The sequence below is a fragment of the Gallinula chloropus genome (assembly GCF_964237585.1).
Source record: "Gallinula chloropus genome assembly, chromosome: Z".
NCBI lineage: Eukaryota > Metazoa > Chordata > Aves > Gruiformes > Rallidae > Gallinula > Gallinula chloropus.
The window spans coordinates 68,040,593-68,063,679 of record NC_140089.1 but is presented as its reverse complement, the minus strand read 5'-3'; the positions used below and the strand labels follow the sequence as shown (position 1 = coordinate 68,063,679).

Genomic DNA, 23,087 nt, shown 5'->3' with positions numbered 1-23,087 from the left:
AGTTAGTATTGAAACTGAAGTTCTGGTTGACTGTAGTTTAGGGATACAGAAACTGTGGTTTCTAAGACACTTCAAGTCCACTCTGGCTTTCAAGATTTCTTTTTCTAACCTCCACCCTGAAAAGAATAGGCAAACATTTTTGGGTTCAAACCATATTCATCTTGCATATTTACAATGGATTCAGGTATGAGACAAGGAAGAGCTGTAAGAGGCAGCCATAGTCACCCATATTCTATTACTTAGATAAGCTTTCTTAAGTGTCTCCCAAGATAGAGCAACAGTTAAAACTCACTATGATCTCAGATAGTTTCCTCCTTACACAATGTTTTGGAGAGTATTCTGTAATGGTGTTTTCCACAGCTTGGGAATTATGTGCAGACTTGCTTTTACCACAGTAAGAGAAGCGATTGTTTGAAACAAAAGTAAAACTGATCCATAGAGATATATGACACATCTTCAACTTCTCATGTAAATTCATGAGTAAACCCTAATTACTGTTTAAAATAGGCTCAGGATGGCTACATATCTTTAAAAAATAATAATGGGGGAAAAGTTCAACATGACAGCAGAAAGCTTCTTGGCAGGCACTGAGATTATTTTCAAAGGCAAACAGACTAACTTCCACTTCTAGGGACTCTTGTCAGAGATCACTTAGGGTGTGTTTCCACTTTTGTGCGAGACTTGCTTTCCAATTTCCTTACTTATCATACTTCCTGGTAGTGCTATTAGTGCTGTATAGTATGTATAGTATGCATACTCATACTATGTATGAGTAGTCCAGTCACTGTCAAAGTTTGACTGCTTGTAAACGTACGCGGAATACTATGACACATCTAAAATATTATGTCACACTTGAAGACCTAGTACAGAAGGTAAGTAGGCTCAGATTATTTTTAATATTAATTTTAATATTTTCTTATTTTTTGAAAAGTATACCCTTTTGTATTACTTGTTCTTAAAAGATTATTAGTAAACAGATTATTAGTACAAAGATTATTAGTACAACGTGCAAGTATAACCAATGTGTGAAAACAGACCATGGAAACACAGTGCTCAAAAATCACATTGCTCAGAAAATATTCCAATCTATTAGACCAACAACCTAGTATGTACACCTTAAAGCTTATTGACTGTTTAGGAGGTTAGCAAAGTGACAATACTGCCAATGTTGCGTTACAGGAGTCACCATGTTGCTTACTATAGTGTCTGACAGAAATTTGTTGAGATGCCAGCTTTCTTTTCTTCTGCACAGACTACTCTGACATCCAATAAGGTATGAAATGCTGCTCTTTACATCTGTAATGGCTGAATGAAATCACCACTCTAAATATTGGGAAACGGTAATGCTTAAATAGGTCCAAAGTGCTGTCAGAATAAAGTATGTTATATGCACAGTCAAGGTGTATGTACAGTAGATTTTGCAATACAAAACAAATGAATTCATTAAATGCTTCAATGCCACTTCAATATCTAAAATTCCATTTCCAACAGAAATGCAAGTCTTCAGACTTTTCTGATAAAATTTGTTCTATTGTCAAGCATCCAATGTGATACGGAAATATTTAGTAAAGAGCATACAAGAAAAGACTTAAGAGACTGGATTGCTTAAAAGAACAGGTCTGCACTATAGAAGTTAATGTAATTTCAACAGTAGTTGATTCAAGCTGTAATGCATCATGTGAATGACAAAATTAAGAATGAGTTTTTACAGTTTTCCCAAATAAATTTAACATATCAAGAATACGAAGGTGTACAGCAGCAAAACAAAATCCAGTTTCATACTTATTCAAGCACGTACAACAAATTATTTCCTGAAGCTATATGAGGACAAAGTCTTGCGTATACAATAAAGACTCATACCATTGACTAGTTTCTAACAATACATTTAGATCTTGAAATGGTGACCAAATCAAGTTAGAGAAAGTATATTTTACCACCCATCTAGGTAAAACAACATGAGTCTGTTGGGTTTTGGTTTGGTTTTGTGGGGTTTCTTGCTGTGGTTTTTTGTTGATTTTTTTTTTTTAAATAACAGACATTTAAAAACATGATTTACAAAAATACTGCTAAAGGCTCACATTTCTACCACCTCAATACTTTCCTCTTCTTTTGACCATTCCTACCATCTTGACAGTATCCCCAGTAGTTTTTTTATTAACTACATGCTGTCTAGGCTCCTATTGCATAAGATCCATTGATAATATGCTCTGACTCAGTCCATTGATGTTTCAAACCATTTACATCCGAAAGCTTCTGGTTCTGTGAAATGGTTGAAAAGGCTTTTTCAAGGCCCACATCAGTATCGGTGTTTTCTGTTTATTTTTTTCTGGAAATAGCACCGCTTCAGTTTCGGGGGTAGGAAATCGTACTCTGTACACTTCAGGGTAAGACTTCTGAAACTAGAAAAATTTATCCATTTAAATAAAAAATTGACTCAAACTTGTAACATAAAAGGCTACTAAAGTGCAACCTCCACCTCTGGAGCAGGAAAATTATTATTTCTCTAATATAACTGTCTATAACTCTATACAGAAAATTATAACATTTTCTAATATAGCTTGATTAATCATAGCACCCCTCTTCTAAATGATTAAAAAATTAGAAATCTTCAAGAGCACCTACTATTTCATATTTTAATAGTTCTCTATAGGACTACACGTCTAAGGCTCAATAAAGTATAGTAAATGAAGTTAAAATTAAAACCGTGAAGGAATTTTTACTTACTTGCTTGAGCTGCTTCTTCTTATCTTTTGTTGATATTTCTTTATTCATAGCAATTTCTTCCAGTAAAGCTGCCAGTGGTTCTTGAGAACCAGTTGTCCTTTGGTATTCAAATTCATCCGTACTGATTTGGTGACAAAATGATGGAGGAGGAAAAGTTGCATCAGTATCAGCTCCAGCATATTTTATCTGAAGGAGTGAAAAAAGACTATGTTTTCTGCAATGAATTTACAAAATGGCTTAATCAAACTGACCACCTAAAGTCATCAAGTAGAGAAGATAAAGACACAAAATTCTACCTATCTCCTGTACTAATTGAATCAGTTCTAGTGAGTCAAAAAACATGATACAAAGGAAGCCTGTTCAACCCTTGCAAGAATTTAGAAGGGTTGGTTTTTTTCAGTACAAATTAAACAAGAAAGAAATAAAAGGGAGCTTTTAACAAAAAATACCATACCAGTAAGCAGAAAAAGAGCTGTGAAAAAGCTGAGGAAATAAGGACGGCTTTAAAAAAAAATCAGAACTTTAAATGACAGACTTTTTTTAACCATTCACAGTTTTTCTCATCACTACAGTTTGTCCATTCCATGGAGGAAATAGTGCTGAACAACAGAAAAACATATGGGTTCATGTTTCTAAAACATTCAAAATCTGTTTAGTTTCATTCAAATACATTTTGATGGTTAAATACAAGCAGTCAAAATTAATTAGTTCTTCATAAGTTAGCAGAGACAGAACAAAGTCTTTAAAGACCTGATGGGACTTTGGAGCAGAAGGGATAAAATTGATCTAGGAGCACAGGGACACAGGAGGTTTTTCATTAGATACCTACTTGAACTCTCTGGAGGTGTACAACATGTTCCTCTATAGAAGATTTTAAGGCAGAATGAACACTTAAGATCTCTTGATAATTGTCCATAAGAAAAGATACTAGTTTAGCAGCAAGCAGTTCATCCAAGTCTATTTCATCCTTTGAGCAGAGAATACAACGGGAAAATGCTTGAACCATCTGAGAAAAAAAAAAGTATATTTTCCGATTTGGGGGTGAGAGATGGCAAATCTGTATTTAAAAATTATCTTTTGAAAAAAAAATTATCAGCACAATACTTCACTGTGCTTCCAATATATCAATATATTTTAAACATACAGTGACATTACTTGAGCAGACTGAAGATGGTTCTTGCCTCACATACATAATCTAACCCTGATTTTATATGTAGCATGGCTGAAATCCATTTTATTCTCAGGAATTTGTTAAATAGCCTCTTCACATGGCTCTTTTAGTTAAACAGGGCACAAATATTTCAGAGATTTTAAAAATAACCCAGGAGTTTAATAGAAGTTAAGCAGCAAAAGGAAAACTTAATACCTTATTTTGAAATCATCCAACCATGTCCCTAAGTACTTCATCAAACCTTTCCTTAGACACCCTGAGGGATGATGACTCCACCACATCCCCGGGCAACCCATTCCAATGCCTAACCACTCCTAAGAAGAATTTCTCCTCATTTCTAACCTGATCCTCCCTTGGCACAACTTGCAGCCATTCCTTCTTGTCCTATTGCTTGTTATCTGCAAGAAGAGGCCAACCCTCAGCTTTTCACAACCTTTTTTCAGGTAATTGTAGAGAACAAGGTCTCCCCCCCAGTCTCCTCCAGACTAAACAGTTACAATTCCCTCAGCCACTCCTCATAAGACTTGGGTTCCAAACCCTTCACCAGCTTCATTGCCCATCTCTGGACACACTCCAGGGCCTCAATGTCTTTCCTGTAGGGAGGGGGCTAAAACTGAACACAGTATTCAAGGGATGGCCTCACCAGAGCTGAGAACAGGGGGATGATCACTTCCCTGGTCCTGCTGGCTATGCTATTCCTGATACAAGCCAGGTTGCCATTGGCCTTCTTGATCACCCGGGCACACTACTGGCTCACGTTCAGGCAAGTGGCAACCAACACCCCCAGCTCCTTTTCCTCAGCACAGCTTTCCAGCCACCCTGTCCCAAGCCTGTAGTGTTGCCTGGGGTTGTTATGACCAAAGTGCAGGACTATGGCATTTTGCCACATTGAACTTCTGGCCACATTGGCCACTGCCCATTCATTACAAGGGGTTTTTGTCTGTGCATCAGTCACTTCTAACATTGAAAGTACAGACAGCAATCAAGGTTCTGTAATTTACCATAGACTATATTGCTAAATTAAAACTTAGAACAAAATACTTGGACTGTAAAGGATTCACTTCTAAAAATAACATTTAAATTATAAAATAATTATTTTAATCAAAGACCATTTACAGTTAATTAAATTATAACCTCAGCAGTCAAGAATTTAATTATTTCAATCAAATATTATTCACAGTTAATTAAAAATTTAATTGCTATGGAACAAATTTAGATTCATGAATGCAACTGTAGGATTTTTATGGAATGGCTCTACAGCTGAGTTTTCTGTTACCCTTCTTGCAAAAGACTTGAACGTTAACCAGAAGAAGCATATGTTCTTGGCCAGTTGGAATTGCTAATACTTATGCCTAATACCTTCAAAATAATATGCTGTTGCAAATATCAGTCATAACTACAAATAGCCATACAGAAAGAACATGAGAAAAAAAGAAAAAGGCGTTATCAAAATCTATTAAAGTTACTTTCAGAGATTTCTGTAGTCTAGTGATGAAAAAATTAGTACTGGGAAACTAGTAGGCTTTTTTTTTTTTTTTGCATTGCTGAAAACAGGCAAATCAAAAAATTCATCTACATATTCCTAAATACGACTAAAATGGCCAGGCTTGCTCTCACACTATCTGAACCAGAGAATACTGGACACCCCCTCTCTACTGTACATTTTCTTCTTCTACTCAATAGTGAAATCAGTTGTGATTTAACTTTGAAAGATAAGGAAACCTCAAAATTCTGAACTCATTCTTCATTTGCTCATAACTTACCAAGAAATTCCTATTTATTCAAATTCAGAGTAGCTTTCCACATAGTTGGAAGAGACAAACTGTTCTTCAAACAAGCAAATTGTGTTTTGTAAGCACTTTACAGCAAGAATCTATGCTACTACTAGCTACTTCAAAAGCCACGCATAGAGGTTTTGCCTTACACTATACATACCAAGGTTCTGGTCCTCACTGATTCAGAAAGCGGTGGCAAATCCTTGTTAAAGCTAATTCTTGCCATCATCCTCACCAACAGCTGTAGTCTTTTCCGATTTTCTGGTGGCAGCAGAAGACAAGATATCTGAAGAGCTTCTACAGCCTTGCTGTGCTTTTGCAGCAGACCTGGTGCATAAAAGATCAGGAAATTGAACAACATCTCTCAGTTGTTACATTTCCATAAAATTTAACACTTCTAAATCTGTCTCTCCAAATTCCTTTCCTACTCATTCAAGACTTTCCAAAGAGTTTGGGAAGATATCCCTAGAACTGGCCTCATTTTCCACTGGGCACCTTGTTTAAATACAGTATTTCCTTCTAATGCACTGTTAGATATTAATAACCACAACAAACAACTTCAGACATGAAAAACTACAAGATTTCATTTCATTCTCTGCTCTTTTATAGCCCTCAGCTCTAAATAAAACTGATCTGTGCACACATGTATTAACCATAGTAAAAAAAAAAAACCCGGGACCATAATAAAAGAATCTAAAGAACCACGTGTTTAAGCACCAATGACAGCTTTGACAATACTGGCACATCCATCACGCCTATAGACATTAAATCTGACTAGTTCTTTTTATAAACTGTTGAGAAGACACAGAATTTGAGCATGTTAGAACTTAGCCAAGACCTTGCTACCAAAACTGCAAATTTGGCACCTCTGCCTTGTATCTGCTTGTTCATTTTCATATTACAGGCTTTAAGTACTTTTGAATACAAAAAGAAGGTTTCTGCTTCACCACAGGTATGCTGAATTGTCATCTTTAAGTCCCTCCACTGGCTAGATAGGGAGCATACTTCTGAACTATAAAAATAGTAGAAAAGACACCTGGAGATGATCTGGTACAAACCCATCTCCCAGTCAGTGAAGGTACCTAACTCAGATACCCCTAATCATCCCACTAAGGCCAAATGCAGCTTAGTAATCATTCAAATACCTGTGTCAGGTGTCTAGAGAAATGTGATATTTTCAAGCATATGCTGCCAATACTTTGAAGTAAATTGTCTAAGTATGAAGACAGAAAACAAACCAAGTAGTTCCTGAAAGTCTGTTTTCCCATGATTTTCTGTGCAAATCTATTTTTGTTAGTAAGAAACGATTCCATAGTAACACCTCATTTTTTGTGCAAGATCACAAAATTATTTTTTTTTACTTTTTCTTAAACAGTGCACAATTTATTTTCATTTCCACATAAACACTGGCTTGAATTCTTTCTTCTCATTTTCACACCTGTGAACTACTGCATAATAAAACTGTCTTAGAACCTGAAAGATATGAAATACAATGGAAAAGCGAACAGAGTACGGAGAGAGAGGAAAAAAAATTCAATATTATCGAGAATATCTGTTGCCAAAGAAAAAGAAGTCAAAAAAGGAACTATATTTGACGAAAGTAAGATTGTCAATTAACAAAGTAAAAAAAATACTAAATCCCAGAAATATGTGTTATTCTGAATTTCTTTCTCATCCCAATAATTTATTAAAAGCAATGCTGTTCCCACTTGAAGAACCTCAGAAAAAAGGGATATGCTACAAAGCATGCTTACTATAGAACTTGATTGTTCTTTTTTGAAATGTAAACATAAAATGTAATAACATATTTTCACATTTATTGTCTTCCAATGGGCCATCTGTAGCTAAAGAATAGATGGCTTCCATATAGCATGAACCCTTAAAAAGGTAGAGTTAACAATTAAACTATTGCTTCTCTAAAACACAAGATTAGCTAACGTCTATTCTACATTCAAGCAATGAAGGATTTAAATTTCCTTCAGATGTCATATTGCCAAGGTTAAAAACAGTCCTTACAGCCCTAAGCCTTTTTTAGTCTAGACTTCAGTCAAGCAATGTCTAAAAGCTTATGTGAGTTAAGAGACAAGCATTTGTTAAAAAAAAAAAAAAAGAAAGAAAAATCCATTAAAATCCATCTGTTAGGTGTGGCAGTGTTAAACCATGAACAGAGAGCTTTAAAAATTCTAACGACAAGCAATGAAAACTAACGTGATTGAAAAGACACAGGAATAAAACTATCTTGGAATATGAAATACATTTAAGTATTAACCTGTTCTCTATGTATAATGTACAGAACGGAATCTAAAGAAACTAACTGTGACACTATTTGTATAGAATAAATTAATTCCAACCCAAACTACTTACCTAACACACTAACAAAGACATCAAAAAAATGAAATGTGAGAAGAGGTTCTTTGATCTGGCCAAAGTAGTCCACTATAGTTTTGAAGACATCTCTTTCAAAGCCTGAGTATGTAGGCTGCTTCAATTCTGAGCAGCTGGGCCCTAGAAAAAAAAAAAAATTGCAGACACCAACCAAACTGTAGTTTCAAAATCAGCCAATAAAAATGCAACTTCAAGAAAAAAAAAAAAAAAAAAAACCACCACAGAACACCAAAACTTAATATCATTCTCGTTCTTCAAGATATGTGTAATTGTAGTGATTTTTTAAATTCATCTATTTAAAAAAGGTCTAGTGAAAACACAGTAGTGTGTTTTTCCTCTAGTAAAAGAAAAATACAGATATTAAACCTTCATATATTCCATTAAATAAGCTGCACTTGCAGAGTAACATAAACTGGCTGATATTTTCCAACTTCACTTAAAGCAATAATCAGAAAAAGAATTAACTATGAATATAAAAGGGATTTGATGAAATGGTAAAGACACAGGCAAATTCAATTGATTTTTATGGGAATGTGTTTTTTTCCCCCATTCTCTATTTACTTACAGTTTGCCAGACATTTCATTGCTGATAATATCCAGTGAGGTAGTTCCTCTGCACAGGGAAGAAACAGACAGAAATTAAAAGGAGAAAAATGGTTGACTCTAAAAAGTGAACCTGGAAATTCTCAAAGAAGCTCCCCCTATATAGTAGGTCAATGGATTAAAAAGGAAAGAAGTATTTTTATCTAGGACCTAGCTTGAATTACATCTATAGTTTAGTACCTGCAGTGTTCAGTGTCAACTAGTTACACCTACTGCTTTTACATCTCAATTAGGAAAACATCACATCACAAATCCTTAACCCGTCCTGCAAAAATCAGACAAACTAGTTCAAGCTACACCTTCACTAGTGTGTTACAGAGTTCATTTTGCTTTGAGGAGTATGGAAAACACCCCAGACATTCAATTCTGTCATTTATACAAAAAAAAAAATAAGTTTATATCTAGAAGTACACCAATGGTCTTCAAAATGAACATGCTTGTGCTCCAGAAGAGGTTTCATTCAACTATCAAACAAGGTGGCAATCTTATATTTCACTTATCTACAAATCCTGTGGAAAATATGGTGGCAATAATACTATAACATATCACAGCAGTGAAGATGCTTTATTTTCTCCTGACGCACAAAGCCATTTTCAGCTTGGTACTAGTTTCAAAACACATTGACTGAAAACTCAAAACTGAGACATTTTAAACATCTCCCAGAATATATTTTGATACTCTCCCAATTCTTAATATATATTTTCCTCATATTAACACTCCAGGCAGTTAAATGCCAGCTGACAAAGCCAGCTTGAAGTGAGTAATACCACATCTTCATAAAAGTTGCTGCTCTTTCACCTTCATCTTTCAAGCAGGCTAAAGCATTAATACGATTAAGAGAGTAAATATGGAACGAATACAAATTTGTGGTCAGAAGACAACAATAGCATACTTTCTAAAAACTCTAGTATAGATACTAAACTACAATATAAAAATTAAAGGGAAGCTTCTAAAATACTCACTTGATTTGTCTTCCAAAATGACAATGCCTTGCTTATTGACATTGTATACATTTTGGACTATATGCTTTGAATTCACAAGTTTTGTGTCTAACACTTCATCCAGAGAATCCAAACCCAAGACCTTCTGTAACCTGCAAAAACACATAAACACTAGTTCATATATCATCTAATCTGAAAAAGGCTAACATCAAGTAAATAAACAAATATGATTCTGATAATTAATAAATAAATATTCTGAAAAGGGATATCTCCATTTCATAGAATACCTTCAGTTGGAAGGGTACATAATGATCATTGAGTCCAACCCCCTGCTTCTGTCAGGACTAAACCACATGACTACAAGCATTATCCAGACACTCCCTGAACTCTCACAGGCTTACTAATGTGATCACTTCCCTGGGAGCCTGTTCTCCTTCTTCAGGGCTGTTCTCCAGCATCTTACCCTCCAATTAGTACATATAATCGGAATTACCCCACTCCAGGCACAGTACTGGTGACACTTGCTCTTGCTAAATTTCATATGGCTGGTGTTTGCCCAGCTCTCTAGTCTATACAGTTCTCTCTGTAAGCCTTGCTACTCTTGAGGGAGTCCACAGTTCCTCCTAATTTGGTATCTTCAGCAAACTTACTTAATGTGCATTCAACTCCCATTTCCAGATCATTTATAAAAACATTAACAAGCTCAAGATCTAGCATCAATCCCTAGGAAACCCCACTGCGTACTGGCCACCAGCCAGATGTAACCTTGTTTACTACAACCCTTTGAGCCCAACCTGTCAGCCAACTGCTAATCTAATGCATTAGGGATGTGTTTAGCTGTGTGCTAGACATTTTGTCCAGAAGGATATTGTGAAAGATAATATCAAGAGCTTTGCTAAAATCCAAAACAACCACATCTACTAGCTTCCCTTGGTCAACCAGGTTGGTGATTTTTGCCATGAAAGGGAATTTAGTTAAGCAGGACTTTCACCTCATGAACCTGTGTTGGCTATGACCAATGACTGCTTTGTCTCTCAAGTGTTTTTCAGTAACTCCCAGAATAAGTTTCTCGATAACTTTACCAGGCACTGAAGTGAGACTGACAGGCCTGCAATTACCAGGGTCTTACTTCTTACCCTTCTTCAAAACTGGGACATTTACCAGACTCCAATCAACTGGGACCTCTCCAGGCTCCCAACATCATTGAAAAACAATATATAGAGGTCCTGAGATTACATTAGCCAGCTCCTTTTATGTATTTTGTTTTGAATCCTATCAAGCCCCATAGATTTATGCATCCAGCTGGAGCAACAAGTCTCAAAAAAGTTCAAGGTCATATGGGAACTGACCATGCCCCCACTCAGTCATCCAACACAAGGCTTTAGGGATCACAGGGCCCATCATCAGTGCTGAAGACAGAAGTGAAGAAGCCATTAAACATCTCTGTTTTCTCTACATCCCTATTTGTGATGTGACCAACTTTGTCAAGCAATGAACCAATGTTATCACTGATTACCCTTTTGCTATTAACATATTTTTAAAAGCCCTTTTTGGTGTCCTTCAAAGCTTGAACTCTAATCAAGCTTTGGCCACATGATTTTTCTCCATACTGTGGCAAGCAGCATCTGTGTAGTACACACATCCTGCCTGTCCTTGTTTCCAATGTTCTTCTTTTCTGCTTAAGTTCTACAAGTGTCCTACTTAGCCCAGCCAGCTGTCTGCTTGACTTCTAACATTTCAAAATCGTCTGTTCCTGCACTTTTGAGACACAGCGCTTAAAAAGTCACTAGTATTCACAAACCCCAATATCTTCAAAAGCAGACTTCCAGGGATCTTATTAACTAGATCCTTCATCAACCAAAAGTCTACCCTCCCTATATCCAGAGTCAGTGTCTTGCTGGCAGTTTTCTTTTATCACCATTTTTTGTGGTAACTGTCACCATGACAGCTACCAATCACCACTTGGCCCAAAAGTCCCTCTTTGCAAACAAAAATCTGGGAGGGCATTTTTCCTAGTCAACTCCATTAGTACCTGCACCAAGAAATTATCTTCAATATGCTACAGAAATTTCCTGGAGTTGTTTGTTTCTACTTTATGATATTCCCAGTTGATGTCTGGGAATTTAAAATCACGTATAAGGAAAAGAGCAGTTGATCTAAAAACATTCCTTAATTCTTTGTAGAATAATTCATCACTGCCGTTGTCCTGGCTGAGTGGTCAATAGCAGACTCCCACAACATCTGTTTTATTTCCTGTTATCCTTACTCAGAGGCTGTCAACTGAGTCATCACAAATCGTAGGCATAATAAAATCCACCCCCTCCCATACGTAGTGCCACCCCCAACCCACCAGCCTTACCTGCCCTGACTACATTTCCTGAAGAGCCTCTAACTGTCTATCATGGAATCCCAGTCAGTGTTAACTTATGCCAAATAAGCTCCTCTTGCTTATTCCTCATGCTGCGCACAGTAGTACAAAGACATTTCAAATGTACTTCAGTGCACACAGCATTATGGAGCAGACTGAAGGACCTTGATAACATACCATTCCTTAAATATTGACATGCCCTCCCCAGGCTTCTCTCTAGTGAGCCTGGTTTTATCCCTTACCCTTTTCAAATCAAGTTTAAAGCTCATTCACTGAGCCGTGCTAACTCATGTACAAAGATCCTTTTCACCCTTTGAGATAGATGTACCCTGTGTGCCACCAGCAAGCCTGTTATTTAGAAAAAACCCCTAACACACCAACAAAACAAAATTCTGGTTATTCATCTTAAAGCCTGGCAAAGATCTGCTCGGTCTTCCTGCTCCTTACCTCATCATTCCCTCTATCTGGAAAGAGAATGCTTCTTGTGTTCCTTAACCCTTAATCAGTCATCCCAAGACCCTAAAGTCTCTCCTCCTTGCCCTTGACATTCTTAATGAAACCATCACTGTCTACATGAAAAAAAAAAAAATCAATAATGGATGACAATGAGTGCTGCACCAGGCTAGGAAGCTTTCTCTTAGAACACAGGCCCCAGGGAGACAGCAGACTTCACCAAGAAGTGGGCCTGATCTGCATATTGGATCTTCTGTTCCCGTCATAAGAATGAGTCTTTTATGACAATGACCCCTCTTTTTTCTTTTTCTTTTTTTTTCTCCCATGTAGAAGTGGTTTTGACATAGGGCATAGGCTGACTATCTTGTCCACATGCAGGTATTCATACTGACTATGCAAGGCCACCTGGGAAGGTTGGATAGTCACAGAGGAGATGCTCTTGCTACACTAGGAACTTGTTGCCATTGCCTCCTATCCTTTATGTCAGGATGTTCTGCCAGGTGGACAAAGGACAGGGAATCCTACATATAACACGTCCCTGCCAGACAGGCCTTCACCGTGGAAGGTAGGGTGTAGTTCCAGTAACCTACCTCCCTCACACTCTGTAATACTCCTCAACCTATTCACCTTCTGACAGAACTCTGCCACTAAGTGCCACTACCTGAACACAGCTGCCATAGCTATACTGACTACAGCAAGCCACTACTGGTATAAGAGTAGGGCACACCCTGCCACATGACACCTGTGTGGTTTCATGTTCTTGTTAGAGCTCTGTCTAGGTAGCTGTCCCAGCTGTGGTGGGTGCAGAGTCTACAGAGTCCATGGCTTTCTGCAGGATGAGTAGCATGACTCCATGGTCAAGCTGGCAGAAATACAATGCCCTCTCTGTGTGCCCTTCCATACAAACTGCTTCAGTCTGTTTGCCCTCCCTGGTCACAACGGTCCAGGTTGCTAGTGCTCTGTAAGCACTTCTGTATATGCTGGGAAGGCCTTGGCCACCATTGCTCCTGGCCCATCCAAGGTCTCATGTGAGCTGCAGACTCTTAGCAGGTTTCTCCACTCATGGAGATTTTCTGGTGCAAACACCAAAGCGGCTTGCCTCGGCAGCAACTTTATTACATGGAGATAATGTGCCAGGTTTAGATAAAGTGATCATTAGTAAGGCCTCAAATGTGCTGTAAAAGTAGCTAATTCTTTTAGGCATAGCCTAAAGCGATGCCTTTAATTTTACATTGGATGTTTCTTTTGGAAATAGTAACAAATATCTGAATCCCAAAGTCATCTGCAATCAATTAGCTATTCCGTTTCTTATCCCATATGAAAATTTTCAATGTCAAGTACAATACTTCATGTTATTTCATTTCAGAACTGCTTCTATTTCATAACAACAAGAAAAAAGAGAATGACAGAAAAAGTGATTAAACATGACAAAGCCCACACAACAAAAGGACTCGCATAACACAACAAAAATCAGACACAAGGTATTAAGCACAACAAAGTTTCTTTGCAAACTTTATTTGAATAACGAATTCAGGAAATAACAAGCAGTATAGTTAGTCTAGCCACTATGGCTTTGATGGCAGCAATGAAAAGCAAGTGGGTGAAATTACAAGCATTACTAGAGAAGACTAGTATCTACTAGACAGTTTTAGTCTAATAGCAAATGAGTCACAAGTATACTTACTGTGACAAAGTCATGGATTTCCATATTTCTTCTATGTTTGTTTGTGTTAGCTCTCTGCGAAACACAAGTTTGCATGCTGGTACCTCCCCTATAGCTATACTGTGTCGCTTGTACCACATCTCAGAGTTCTGAAAAAAAACATTCTTCATAAGTATATAATACAGCATGCTCTCTATTACAAGTACTTGAAATATTCCTAAATTCCAATAGTCTACAGGATACACCTGACTGTTTAGGTTCACAGATAGGCCGCGTCTTTTCTCAGTTGTGTGACTCGTCCAAAGCTGAAAAAATTATGAGTTTTATGAGCCATTAAAACTCAGTAGGCTCTAGTCTTATGTTCAGACTCTTTCTATGATTACAATAAATTCAACTGAATAACTCACTTGTTTTCAACTCCCATTTTAAGACCAAACATCTGCTTACGGAAAAATATCAGAGAACTATTAGACAAGATATCAAAGACTGATATTCATCCTAGCTCAGCATATACTGATAGCAAACAACATGAAGTTCATTAGCAGGTTCTATACATGAAGAAAGCAAAAGCAAATAGATACAGCAAAAGACACCCATCTAGTCCACCATTAGAATAAAGTAAAACAGAGAATGCAAGATACTATCTTTTATGCAACTTTCACATCCAAGCTTTAAGATTGTGATCAATGTGTCAGTGGGTGAACATACAACAGAATTTGTGTCACCAGCAGGTTTTAAGGCAAAATTCGTAATCATTCCCAGTTCTTTGATTGACATCTCAGAGAAGTCCTAAAGCATGTTCACAGTATTTCTTGTGATCACAACCAAACAAAAAAAAGTACTCCAGGAATGCTATTAATTATTCCAATCACCTGTCATTCCATGGCACTAGACTAAGCTAGTGTGAAACAAATAGCACCCTCTGAAATTAGTGTCTGGTCTTATCAGGCCAAGATGCTTGTATGGAAACCTAGGGACAACAGTTGGAGGTTGTAACATGTTAAAACTTCAGCAGATAATTGCTTAGTAACTAAAGTACTCGCTTCTCTTTACATGTCTTTGGCACTGTCTTTTACTTCTTCCCTCTTAATCTTCTACCTATTATTAAAATTCCAAGGACCTTCTTTTTCCTCTCAGAAGCCTGCTTAACTTGAAAGGTGCATTCAAGGTGTACAGAAGTAATTGGATTACAAATATGAAATAACTATTTATTTGGAATATATAGTCCTGCAAAATGCCAAGAGATACTTTTTCCAAACAGGCTATCGTGGGAATTCCAGGAGGTTAAAAACACAAGTGTCTACTTATCCCTTGTACAGTGATTGTAGATGGAGATTGACAATGTTGGTATGAGAAGCAGCCAAAGGACAGAATCTTAGGGCAGCAAGGCTGCCATATATATGATGTTATCTATAAATTTATTAGAAATGTGTACAACTTTACCCTCGCTAAAACTTATTGGTGTAAAGCAGAACTGCCTGCCAGCAGCAACACATTTGGGCACTAACAGGGTAGTAGGAGATTTGGAAAAAAGAGGTATTATCACTTGCACACAGTCTCCCTATAATTCTCCTGTCTGGCCACTAAAAAAGTCAGACAATCATGACTTCAAACTTATTACACACAATTGAAGGCAAATACTGCAGCTTTTAGCAGCAGCTGTACCAAACATTGCAGAATTGGTAAACCAAAGTTGGAAAATGAATGATAGCTCTGGAAAAACTCCCATCAGTACTAGGTCGACAGTACCCACCTTTTAATTTAACATCTGTCAATCATATGACCAGGCATTTTTCCTCTTTTTCATATAACAGGAATGCTGATGACAAGAAATTGTACATAGGACAACAGGCTATCCTACACTGAACTGGTGTGTCCTCAAGAATTATTAATTTGTATGGTTGAAGTTATTGTGTTATTTATATTTATAATAATTTGGAAACCAAAATTCTAACATGGAGACAGCCATGTGGATTCTCATGATCATGTTAATAATGGCTTCACTTGGAGAACAAGAAACTCCAAATCTCAGATTGCAATTTATTCAAGCTTTCAGACTCATGCATAATATTAGTCAGATCACAGCATCCCTAACTTTTCCTCAACCTGCTTCTTCACCAGTTACCTGCAGAGTATTGGCCATGGGTCTGACCCAAACTTGGAAGGCTATGTGGGAAATAAAATCACACCAGTCTAATGTGGCATGCTGGGGGTGGGGAATACGTGCTACAAAGGACCCCTAGGGCAAATGGAACTTAGACAACTGCATTATTTCCTAACCACCACTAATGTTTGAGACTGTTTGTAAAACAGCTGGGACAAACTATGGTCCTTCTGGGGACCAGTGCACCAACACAACATAGGGAATGCATATACCCAGGGCATGGGGAGCACTCCCAACATGGTGACTGTGATTACATGCAGACTACTCACTAGTGCACTGATTGGAATGGGACCACTGGATTACCAGACAATTCCACACATGTCCATATCCAAAAATTATTGAACACATCTCAGGAGTTCACAAAATATGAGAACACTCACATACAAGATACACTGGAGTAAAGGTTCATAATATACATAACCCCAGAAGCCTAGGCTTTTAAGGCAAAAGTTATTACAGCTTCAGTTTACTAATAAAAGCAACAAGTTGGGGTTTTTTTAATACATCTGCAAAGGCTGCACCAATCCAGGTAGGCATGGGGCAGAATGATTCTCCAAGCTCATGAAGGGTAATAGTGAAAACAGGACCACTTATCCGTAGCCACAACATACTCCATATGAAAAAGGAAATGGAATCACTAACAACCTCAAAGCAGCTAGAAACAAAGTAATATTGTATATACACATATTCTGCTACATGAAGTGTCTGAACAAGCCACACAATGTAAGTGGCAATAAAGTAACAATTTTGCCTCATACTATATTAAACACCCTACCGGAATTTGAGCAAACTGTAATGCAAACATACTGGCAAATACAGTCTTGCTGAACTCAGGACGCTGAAGACATCATAATCCAAAGTAGAAAGAGCCCCTAAAGCCAACATCCCATACAAAACAACCTTTATTTTATACCTAAGGGAACTAAAGTATTAAGCATTTAGTTTTATAACCAAGTATTTTGTGCCACAACAGAGATCATTAGTTCAGTTTTACTTTCCAAATATGCTCACATCTGAGTACATGAAAACTTGATATCTTACCATGGTGACTGACTTCACTGGGATGTGTTCTTGAGAAGTGCCAGCCTTCGCTTCATCCCAGCCTGGAAATTTAATGACTTCCTTTCCACATGACAGTTTCTTTGGATATGGCCTCAGTGGTGAGGAAGGAGGAAATCTACAATTAGAGAACACCTTTAAAGCCTCTGAACTCCACCTTATTCCGTATTTACCAATGCAAAACTGTAGTAGGCCTTCACATGCAAACTACAATAAATGCCTTGGACATTCATAGAGCAACTTAGCTACCTGAAGACTGGGGTTGAGTAACACGCAAAACATCCTAAGGTGTCTTGTTTGGACTCCATCTGCTGTTCTAGAACAGGTGAGGTCCTTTGTGCTTCTCATGACATAGCTGAAAGGAATGTCTGATATACTAGTGCATCTCAGATAGCACTACCTGGCTGTGCATAGAAATTGGCTCAGGTCTTCACTGGAAAACTTTGATTCTGCTGAGGAAGCTGTGGAACATTTTCCCCATGTTAACTGCACAGCAGTTCTTTTCTGGAATCTTTTTTCAGCTGGTTGTGCAGTCAAGTCATTCAGTTTTTAAGGCATTTCAAGAAGTGCGTTAAAGAAATTAGCCAAAAATCCCCAAACTGGCCCCCCACAAAACATGGGAAACAAATTAGATGACATTCAGCTCAGTCTTATGTCCAGCTTGACCAGAATTCAATTACTGGCAAACCTAGGTTAGAGCGTGTACAAAGGAATTAACGGCAGCACATCAGAAAGACAAACTGGTTTGATGGCAACATATTAACAGCCTGGCCCAGATCAGATCTTGTTTACCTCCACTCCTAGGTTTTACATGCTGAGATTCCTGATGCTTCAAGAAATTGTTTCAGCCTTACTCACTCTTTTAATGATATATGTAAATATAGTTATATCTCTGACCATGCAACAAGAGCTTGTACACTGCTGGACAACATACATTTATATCCTACCAGAAAGATTCTCATGCTCAAGAAATCATCGGATTTCTTCTAAATTCTCAAGGCAATTCCAGCATTTCATTAGTTTTTAAATTAGTCTTGCAGTGTAGTTGTTAACTCAGTAGTGTTATACTGCAAGGGTTCAACACATTATGCTTTTGAGCACACGCACTGAGACCATTTGGTTAATTCCACAACGCTCTTCAACAAAATCTCTGAAATACTGTGAAATATCACTTCCTTTGAACAAACCCAGAAAAATAATAAACACTGTGCACCAATCCTACAACACTTACTCTGACTTTTACAAGTAACTCCAATTACACTATAGATGATCAGGGGCTAGGTGTTCTTATTTTTCAGCTACTCATTATTTTTAGAGCTTAATGTTATATCACCTGCAGTCTTAAATTTTGCCTGAGCGTATTCTCAACTGTTCCTCATTTTTCCTCCAGTTCTTCAAAAATTTTTGCTTTCTTATTTGCTATTCTGATGATCAACAAACCACTAGATTAATGAGTTCTTAAAAGCAGAACAATAAGACACGCTTCCCTTTTTCAGGCAGCATTAGAGGAAGATCTAGACAGAACAAAGTTATTGGATGAACAACAAAAAGCCTCTGATTTTGTGATGAGCAGAAAAATTTTACCTAAATCTAACAATTGCAGAGTATTTTAAGGTAGACATGTCAAAATTAAGACAGCTCACAACCAGCAACACTAATTTTAGGAGTTTATATATGGAGAAAATGGAGATACCCATTTGTGTTGAGGGTAACGCATAAAGGACAGAGTCAACTAACTTTGGTATCAATAATATAGCAAGTACCACAGCTGAACTCCCTGCAGTTTACCAGCAGTGCAAGAGTACTAACCTTTTTGCTCTTAATAAAATTGCTTAGACTCCAAAAAAATGTAAATCCTGACAGCTTCCAAAACTGTAACTTCTCGTTTATTGTTGTAGGCTACCCTGAGCCAGTAAGTCAGGACACATTGAGAGACAGAATTTGCTATTTTTAGCAACCATACCGGTTCTCACCTTCACATTTGATACTTGCCCAATACTCTCAGGCAAATTAACATTTGGTAACATCTCTTTTGCACACTCTGAGGAGTTAATAAGATCAGACAACTACACTTACAAGCGAAGTTAATGAATGACACGACTGTCCACCACAGTATGCAGTTATACTAAATTAACACAAGAATTTATGAAAAAGGTATAAAGCATATCAAAGTTTCCGAGTAAGCACTGCCAGTGGCATTAAAAGCAACGTGTGCAGCTGCCTGTACGAACACTGTAAGCAAAGCTTTTGTAAAGCAGCATTAGGAAAGTCCACCAGAGGGAGCTGCCAGGACATTAAATACATGAATAAAGGGCAGGCTGGAAAACACGTTTGCCTCCATGAATAGGAGAAAATCATGTCTTAATACTTGAAGCTAAACACCAAAACTATGAGCTGCATGCATGTTTATGTGCCAAGCCGGGGGGGGGGGGGCGGAGGAGGCAGGAAGCTGGCTCCAATCCAAGATGCCTAAAAGCACTGCAGTTTTTATAAGACCTGTGTTCAATTAGTAACTTGGTTATCTTTTTAACGGGAGGTGGAGAAAGAAGGTGGTCGTTAAGATAGCTATACTTGTCCAATAGCAGATCATTAGGCAGAGGACACAGAAAATCAAAAGCACAGAAATATTTCACCCAACTAACTTCCACAGCCTGCGGCTTCCCACAGCCTGGATCTCAGTAATGCCATGGCTGAAAACACAAAGGAGAAAAGAATAAAACAGTTTGAATGTGTCACACCTTGCCGATGCAACACAAACCCAACTTGCAATAACACGAACAGAAAGATTTATAGTTCAAAACGCCTTTCTCTTCTCTCAGGCATGGAAAAAACATCCCAAATAGTCAGGGAGTTAGGGGAGAGCGAGGGCAATTTAAGTTGGATGCTCAATGGCATCCTCACTTCCATCAAAGTCTCCTTGATATGCATGATTCCAACAACATCAAACAGATTGGCTGCTACAGCTCTTGTTAGTATTTATACAGATGCAAAAAAACCCCATTTGTAACGCCAATGCACAGGTGTTATTACTCCCCATTTCCAAAACCCACATTTTTTCAGTCAGTGTGTTTACCTATACAAATGGCCATCATCTTGAAAGTCTTCTTTGCCCCATCTTCCTTTAATATCTTCAATAACATGATTTTTCAGGAATTTTTTAAGCAGCTTAACCGTTTGATTGCGAGTCACTTCTGGTCCAAAGTTTTGATTAGAGCCAAGCAGCTCATGTAAACAGTCCACTGCCTCCGAGGCTTTGAAGCAACGCTCATAGCTTTTGAAGCGACACCGGTGCTTCCGTAAAGGCATCCCAGCTCGAAAAAGCTCTATTATCTCGTTCCACTAGGGAAGAACAAAGCAAACCGTTAAGGGGGCTCTTCTTGCGGAAGCACTTTAGCTGTGCAAACCAAGATCAGAATGCGGACAGATCCGAACGCAGAACTGCATGCTTTTTTGATCCTCTGCACGTATAAGCGCACTGAAACGTAAAACTGCCATTTAAAGACACGAAATTTGAGAACAAAGACCGGATTTAGGAAGGTGAAAGACCTAGAGTCCCATACTACCTACGACTCTTCAGATACAGCTTTAACCGCCCCTTCCTTGGGTTTTAACTTGACAAAGGGCTAGACTAAAGCTCCACTCTGCCGAGCTCCGCTGCCGCCCTGGTCACGCTTGTCTCAGGGGTCCAGCCGACACACACAGACTCAGCGTGGGGAGGACGAGCACGCGGACGGCGGATGAAGTCTGCCTCGCCGGGTCCTGACCCGCGACCGGCTGCCCGGCTCAGGCCCAGGGCCGGACCGGCCCTCAGGCCCCGCAGACAGCCTCAAGGAAGCCGGCCGGCACACAAGGAGGCTCTAGAGGGTCGCCGCCGGGCACGGAGTCCTTCCCGCTGGAGGCAAGGCTACACGAGAGGCAAAGCTGGGGACGCGGCAGCCCAGCCCAGGGGGACACTCACCAGCCGGGTGGCGCGGTAGGGCCCGGGGCCGACCAGCCTGGGCTCCATAGACGCGGCCAGGCCTCACCGTCTCCACGGAAACCAGCAGCCGCACGCGCCGCGACCGCCGACCGTTTGAATCCGGGCCCGAGAGGCGTTGCTTTCTTCTATTGGATGGCTGCCGCAGCACGTGACCGGCTCCCCGCCGCTCCCGATTGGCGAGAGGACCTGTTGTCCTGCCCCGCGGCAGGCCGTGCGGCGGCCCCGCCCCACCCCGGACCGCCCCCTGCGCAGCGTGGGGGTCTCACAGTCTGCCTCAGCCCTCCCTTCCCTAGGCCCGGGTGCCACTGCCTCATGGGTTTCTCCTTGCGCGCCCTCGCTTCCCGGCCGTAGGACGATGGACAGGGCACAGGAGTGCCGGAGGAGAGAGACGCCTGCTCTCTCGATCAGGCACCCGGCTGCCCGGGGCCGTGTTGGCCGACCAGCAGCTTTCCCACGCGTTAACTGCGTTAGTGTTTGTGCTGCCTCGGTCAGGAAGCGATTCAGGAGCGGGGCCCAGGCTCAAGCCCTGCCAGTGAAATACCCACCCTTGATTTGCCATCTTGGTAACGGGAAGACAGCCTTTCCATTAACCTACCAAAAATAAAGATTAGGTCTTGGTGAAGCTGACAATAGCAGTATTCCAGCTCCACGGAATCTAAGGGATACAGAATTCCAACCCCATTCTGCTCGTTATCAATAAAACCTCATTATAACATGAACAGCTTTGCACTCCCCCTGCCACCATCTTGCTTAACAGGTAATATGTTAACACAGGTAAGTGGCATCATTTTTAGGTCACGAACAATAGATCTCCAGCTGATGCTTGTGTGGCTCTCACAGGCTGCAACACTGCTATTAAACCCCATCTTCTGCACATCCTGCACTGACGTTACTAGCACAGTCACGCTCTCTGGAAACCATTATCCATTCATACCACTTGCATTCTTTTTCTCCACATGCTTCATAACTTACATAAAACTTAAACAGCATGCAAGAAATTATGCAGCAGGAATCTGAAATGGCACTTGCTGACAGGTCACTGAAGGATTGAGCAGCTCCAGTCTCTGCTCCTGCTTCAAAATTCTTGATCTCAAACAACTGACACTGGAGGCAGTTGGCTACAGTACAGCTGCTGGACTTGGAAGTTCTTCCTTTCCCTTCACCACCTGCTCAGGTGCAGAGCTGCATAGTTTTGAGAGCATATTATCTCAGCTGGTAGTTATACCCATATGAGTTTGAAGAATCAGTTGCACAGCTGGTTCTCAAGCTGACAAGTTATTTGGCCCCTCACCAACAGCCATAGGATGTGTTTCTCTATGCAAAATTGTTGGGCTAGGGGAGGGGAGGACTGCAAAAATCGGAGGCCAGAACTAGGATTTCCCTTACTAGCAAAGGAGACTAGAGAACAATGTCTGCTTCCTTCTAGAACAAGGAAGGAGCAGCAGCAGCCAGCTCGTACTACAGAGCAGCTATTACAGCCTTTCCCCAAAGGCCTGCACTTCCCAAACACGTTTCAACCTGTGGGCTCACAAAGGCCTAATTGAACCACCGAATTGTCCCACTTTTTTCACCTGTATGTAGTTAATAAATTATTACGTTAAAAAATATGCACAATTCAAGCTTTAAAAGTAAACCAGAGGCAAATCCTTTCCAGCTGTTTGAAAAAAAAAAAAAAAAAAAAAAGAGGAGTAGGTCTCTGTCCTTAGTAGGTAAGCCCCTGCTTTGAAAGCCAAGGGCATACACACAGGCTGGAGGCTTGCAGGGTTTGAGTCAGCAATTCCATTTCCCACTGAAAACGCACA

The 23,087-nt window shown here is 39.4% G+C and overlaps 1 protein-coding gene across 2 annotated transcripts; it reads right to left on the bottom strand.

The window, feature by feature from the left end:
• Positions 1-2,237: 2,237 nt before the first annotated feature.
• On the bottom strand, positions 2,238-21,312 carry DEPDC1B (DEP domain containing 1B; the record flags this gene model as incomplete). 2 transcript variants are annotated; one of them, XM_084278018.1, is made up of 11 exons in its annotated part: positions 2,238-2,399; positions 2,725-2,910; positions 3,554-3,730; positions 5,831-5,997; positions 8,035-8,175; positions 8,621-8,668; positions 9,621-9,751; positions 14,105-14,232; positions 17,289-17,424; positions 20,380-20,645; positions 21,265-21,312. In XM_084278018.1, the coding sequence occupies 11 exons, from the start codon at positions 21,310-21,312 to the stop codon at positions 2,238-2,240; spliced, it is 1,590 nt and encodes a 529-aa protein (XP_084134144.1). The 2 variants fall into 2 exon arrangements, with proteins under 2 accessions (XP_084134144.1, XP_084134145.1); XM_084278019.1 differs by lacking the exon at positions 2,725-2,910.
• Between the last annotated feature and the right edge of the window lie 1,775 nt (positions 21,313-23,087).